Here is a 6592-nt window from a genome sequence, read left to right on the forward strand (position 1 = left end):
GAATTAGTTCAGATACCAACACTCGCTCCCATAACCCAAACTAAATGCTCAATGAAAAGCATATTTAGGTCAGGCACACTTTAAAAAGAAGGATTACCATAAACTCTGTTAAGTCAGCCAGTCTGTCATAGAACTGGTTATATTAATATTTTGTACGTGACAGAATAAATTTGTGAGACGATTTGTTAAATCCTACCTGCGAATAGCTACATGTTTTGATTAACTCCTCCACCTTCTCGATCTCTCCCAAAGAAGCTGTCCTGTCTGAGCTTCTTCTCTCTCCCTGTATACATATGTATGACTATATGACATGACTGTGTATATGTGTGTGTGTTGTCTGTGAGTGATATGTCTATGTTTTTCACAGTCTCTGGATTTTGTAGAGTTAAGTCCAAAAATTGACAATTTTTGGCTCTTGGACACACACATACACACATATATACGCAGAATTGGGATTTTCAGCAAAGAACCATTGATTGTTTTTAAGCTGACAAATTTCATTAATGGCAAAAGACGTTTAAGACCTGCAACTGGCTGTCGAGCTGTCACCAATTGTAAGACGATTTTATAATTTCATTATCTTTTGCTGTGGGCGCAAAGGAAGCCAAAATAAACATTATTCCACACATTTCTAAGACTTTTTTATGAAACACATCCCACTCTGTTTTAAGAGCTCCCACAAGTCACAGATGGATTGTGTTCAGTTGTTTACTCAGTGTAAAGAAACACTGGCCTGTTCCCAGGGATGTCCCATATCTTCTCTTGTTTAATTTCTTCATTTTGCTCTCCTATCCAGTGCACACTGCAAACTCTTATCCGACCATTTGTCAGACATAGACAAGTTTTAAAATCAGTGTTATTTTCCTTTAACTAAGAATCACTAGCAGCCTTCATAGCAAACAGTGATAACTGGTTTTAAAAGCAACGTGTTTGTAAATAATAATAATTGAATACTCTAATAATATATATGATATAGTGTTATTCATTGTTCACTCATTCAATGGCATTCATGAATGGCATTTAAAAAACAGTTATTATAAATGGTTTTAGGAAGCAGGACTGCCGATATTTCAATGATTTGTATGTCAGCAGTAGTTTTCATTTGAAAACATCCCACCGCAGTCACATAAAATACTGTTACCAAAGCAATAAAACATATAACTTGCTACAATATTTTTTTTCCCCCAAATTTGATCTGATATACAGTAGTTTATACTTTGGATGTCAAATTAAAATCGACCGCAACATTTTGAGCCATTGACAATACTTCACGAAGGTCTGATGTATGCAGCTCAGTAACTCAATGTCCCTTATCAAAATATCATCATAATGTGTTACAGCAATTTATCGCACAGTAACTCTGCCCTCTGAAACATCATCTGTGACATCATCAGATATACTGTGAGTGCCTTTACATGTTGTTGAACTCACACAAAACAAGTCAAGCTTTATGTAGCCTAAGTTTTATGTAGCCTATTATTGCATACTGCATTACTTTTTGTTTTATGTATTATTGCATATTGTACTACATTTTTTCCTGAAAATTGTTATTTGATGTTCAGTATTGTCAGTATTGTTAATTTGTTGTTGTTGTTGTTGTTGTTGTTTTGTAATTCTTTAATCTGTTTACTGTGGTTTATTCAGATGAAAATGACACAGAAAGATTGTGCTGTGTAAAATGTAAAATGTGATATTCCACTATACTGACACTTGTTTGAAGTTAGGAAACAATAAAATTCCGGTTTCTTTAGGATATAAAAACAAGCCACCTGTATCTGTAGCTAGTCATTACTATATTCACCATCAAGTGTTTCTGGCATTCTTGGTATTCTCCATATGTTGTTTATGTAGATACAAAACTGTTTTCTGATTTGACTTCTGTCATAAAAAAGCAAACCTGTCCCATGGAGGACACAAGCTTTACAGAATGAACAAAAACATAACCCCTTAGTGAAAAGGGTCAAAGTTTATTGTAAGGTTAAATAACGATCGGCATTGTAAACCTATAATTAGACAAGCAGACATAACTCTCAAATGCAGTCCCCAGTCCAATGTGTATAAATATGTTGTGATGGTCTAATTCTACATATGCTGATACTATTTCATATTTGAAATATTCCAAACAGAGGAAATTAAACCTTTTCCTATGATAAAATTTGTTATGAATATTACATTTAAACTCATAAAAGATAGATATTTTGACCTTTGGTCTTTCTATGTATGTATGTATGTATGTATATATGAATGTTTCTATCTATCTATCTATCTATCTATCTATCTATCTATCTATCTATCTATCTATCTATCTATCTATCTATCTAAACTTGTAGAGAGTGGACTGTCCTTCATTTTCCTGCAGGCTAAATTGTACTGGTGTATGTGCTTTCTCTCTCTCTCTCTCTCTCTTTCTGTGAGTGCACTAATGTTCATGGCTGGCTGAGCTGATGTGTTCTGGCGTTTTCTCTTCGCTGGCTCTGGAATGTCCTGCTTATACTGAACACATAGTGGTCATGCACGCTCTCTCACAGACAGAGAGAGAGAGAGAGAGAGAGAGAGAGAGAGAGAGAGAAAGATGATTGGCAACACTGTGGAGAGCACTCTTGTGAGAACCACAAACTTATACGTAGTTTATACAAGATATTCATAAAGATTGAGTAATGCTGAAATCAGAATATTCATAATAAATTTATCCAGTTATTTATAAAACTGTCAGCAGGGGCTTTTCAGGGATGTTTAAGCCATTCATGCCACTACATATCAATAGGTTCAGTTAGGCCTATATAGACTCTTAAATACTCAGCCTCTTCCATAGCATGTAAATTTGTATGCCAAGTCTGTTCATTCATACTAATTGATACTGAATGACACCTGGCACATTACTCAACACTCAGGCTACAACGCCTCTTCCACTCACTTCCCTGTTGCATCTGTCTCATTATAGTATAGCATCTCTTCAATTCACCTATAGCATGTCTCAATCACGTATAACATTTCTCACATTTACCTATAATACCTCTTCAGTTCCCCTACTGCATGTCTCAATCACCCATAGCATTTCTTCGATTTCCCTACAGCATCTCTAAAATTCACCTACAGCATCTCTATAATTCCCCTATAGCATGTCTCAGTCACCTATAGAATCTCTTTAATTCCTCTATAGCATGTCTCAGTCACCTATAGCATCTCTTTAATTCCTCTAAGGCATGTCTCGGTCACCTATAGAATCTCTTTAATTCCCCTGTAGCATGTCTCAGTCACCTATAGCATCTCTTTAATTCCTCTATAGCATGTCTCAGTCACCTATAGCATCTCTTTAATTCCCCTACAGCATGTCTCAGTCACCTATAGCATCTCTTTAATTCCCCTACAGCACGTCTCAGTCACCTATAGCATCTCTTTAATTCCCCTGTAGCATGTCTCAGTCACCTATAGCATCTCTTTAATTCCCCTACAGCATGTCTCAGTCACCTACAGCATCTCTTTAATTCCCCTGTAGCATGTCTCAGTCACCTATAGCATCTCTTTAATTCCCCTGCAGCATGTCTCAGTCACCTATAGCATCTCTTTAATTCCCCTACAGCATGTCTCAGTCACCTATAGCATCTCTTCATTCCCTAAAAGCATCTCTTCAGTTTCCCTATAGCATGTCTGAATCTCCTATAGCATCTCTCACATTCTACCACAGCATTTCTTCCATTCCCTTATAGTATCTGTCATTTTCACCTATAGTAATCTTCTATTCCCCTGTAGCATCTGTCTCATTCACCTGTAGCATCTCCTCCATTCACCTGTAGTGTTGCTTTTATTCACCTATAGCACCTATTCCATTGATTTTGTAGTGTAACATACCAAATGACTAATGTCTAACTGTGCACATCAACTCTACTTATTTATTTATATAAACAAATAATCAGTACACTCAGTGAGTCATCCAACCTGTCTCATTTGCTTATGGAAGACTCCCTCAAATAATTGGTGTACTTTTTCCACAGTATTTTGCCATCTCTTTACTGTACATTAAAATCTCTCCATGAATTACAAGGACAGAACACCCTCTCGTTGTGGAGAGTAAACACACAGACACACAAACACACGCGCGCACACACACACACACTGCTGTCCTGCTTTTGAGTCTGTAGGTTCAAAACACTACCTCTCTGACACTATGGGGTACCAACACCATGAGTGTATTTCATTTTACAGGCTTGTGTGTGTGTGTGTGTGTGTGTGTGTGTGTGTGTGTGTGTGTGTGTGTGCGTGCGTGTGTGCGCGCGCGCGCACGTGCGCGTGCCTATGTGTGAGACAGAAAGAGAGAGAGAGAGTGTGGGTGATTAAGTGCAGTTATGCGAGCGTGTGCATGTGCAATGAATGAGACAGCTGACAGTTAGCAAATAACCAGTTATGTAAAATAGGATACCAAAATCAGATGAGTAATCAAGCAGTTCTGTGCGGCTACTTGACGCGACCTCTTTACGTCAGCACGGACACACGCCCAAACAGCTGAGCGACGATTCTCTCTCTCTCTCTCTCTCTCTCTCTCTCTCTCTCTCTCCCTCACTCTCACTCACTCACTCACACACACACACACACAAACACACACACAAAACCCATGACATCTGGCGCTTTCTCTGACCAATAATCCCCTACTAGCCTGAGTCTCTCAGCTGCCCCTCATAATAATAATAATAATAATAATAATAATAATAATAATAATAATAGTATGTGTATGTTACTGCAATCTAGGTAGGGATCTAATTATCTCTGGCTAAATCGTTTAAATAGTCGATAACCACCTGCTATCTGCGCCCTCTAGACAGGACTATTAAAAGGGATTTGGCACGAGCCGCTTTTTCACTCCGCTGCACACGGCGTGCAAGACATCACGCAGGTGCTGCTTGCTATCTTCCGTTACCGGACAGCTCTAGGCATGGTGTGTGTGTGTGTGTGTGTGTGTGTGTGTGTAGCGTAGGGAATGTTACACGCGTTAGCCAAAAGTGATGTCTACGTCGACACTGCCTAAGCTTTTCTTTCCAGATCCCCCCCGTGTATGTGTGTGAGTGTGTTTATGTGTGTGTACTCACTAGCTTTGCCCTGTTTGGGTCTCTGTAAAAGGCGCTGTACGGTCAGCAGATCCTCGGTCTTCACCGCCTGCAAGAGTTCCTGATCTTTCCCCATCCTGTACACTCTCGCTCTCGCTCATTCATTCACGCTCACACACACACGCACTCTTCGTGCTATTACTACATCCACACCATGTTCAATGGTCGGGCGACCGTGTCGGTGCCGTTAATTCCGATACATCCATGGCGCTTATCGCAGAGGTCAAGAGATGAGACACGCAGTGTCCGAGATTGCCGGTGGCCGCGCTACGGGATACCACCAATGACAGCTGGCGAGTCTGAGGCTTTTAAACGCCACAGAGGTGGCGACACTGTTACATATTCGTTTCGCAGCTCACGCGTTTATGTAGTTCAGTGTATCCAGCTGACGATCAAAAACATAATAATAATGATCTGTCTCTTTGCGTGAAGGGATGAAATGTCCGATCGTGAACTGTTTCAACTGAAGTCGCTCTAAGGGTGCCGCCTCCTTTTTTTTTTTTTTTTTTTTTTTTTACAAATCTCTACATTTGAGATGACGACTGAAAGAGAATTGTTTTTGAAAATAAATAGTAAAGCGTTGGAAGCAGTGTCAGTAAAAACGGAAGCTTCATCTTTGACCCATTGCTGGTAGAGAGATGGTCTATTACGTAAACATCGAGGCAGATGTGCGCGCTGGCGATGGAGGTTGTAATCCACGGTCGCTGATGTGTGGTTTTAGTGTGTGCTATTTGTGTATGTGTCTCTGTATCTGTATGTGTGTGTTTGAGCGTGCGCGTGTGTGTGTGTATGAGTGTGATTGCTTGGCTAAATGATTGGAGCTGCATCATCGGAGGGGGGAGTGTCCCTATCGCCCCGCTCCCCCCGCCCAACACCGGGGTTGTGTGAGAGTGTTACAAGCACTGATTTAAATCATTTGAAAGTATAAAATATATCGGATGCAAATAGCGTCCTCCAGATTATGGGCCACACGCTCACAACAAATAATTACACAAACCACAATTCATTTTCGATTGCTTTTACTCGACAGTTTCTTTCTTGGCGGCAATTTAGGCATATGGGCAGACAGCTCAAAAGACATTTGCGAACGTGACCACCTCTGTCCACTGAGATGTCGATCAAACAGAGGAGGAACTAGGCTATGTGTGGTGAGGTGGTAGGGAATGCAGAAGCCAGAAGTAAACATTCGACATTTGTTTAAAATATTTTATCGAATGAGACAAATTTAAAATTGCTGAATACTTGAAAGTCAGTTGACGTATCTCGCTTATAACTGAAACTGCAGCTGATAGAGGACACTCTTAACCTTTTCAGTTGCTCACCTATCTCCTGGTTTGAACTGATGTGGGTTTGAGCTTGTAAAGTGTACCAGCAGTCCACTGCCTGACAAACTAATCAAACGACCCAGAGCAAGTCTGAGTATAATACTTAAGGAAAATCCACCCTAAAATATACCATTAGTTGTCACACAAGGAAAAACCAAAGCATGCAGA

General features: G+C 39.9%; 1 protein-coding gene across 1 annotated transcript in view; it reads right to left on the reverse strand.

The window, feature by feature from the left end:
* Window positions 1–5175, reverse strand: part of LOC115817360 (caskin-1) — a 32939-nt gene extending 27764 nt beyond the window's left edge. Inside the window, exon 1 of the mRNA XM_030780651.1 lies at window positions 5082–5175. Within this exon, the coding sequence (XP_030636511.1) occupies window positions 5082–5175 (94 nt within the window). The remainder of the gene's footprint in view (window positions 1–5081) is intronic.
* Between the last annotated feature and the right edge of the window lie 1417 nt (window positions 5176–6592).

This window comes from Chanos chanos, chromosome 7 (assembly GCF_902362185.1).
Source record: "Chanos chanos chromosome 7, fChaCha1.1, whole genome shotgun sequence".
NCBI lineage: Eukaryota > Metazoa > Chordata > Actinopteri > Gonorynchiformes > Chanidae > Chanos > Chanos chanos.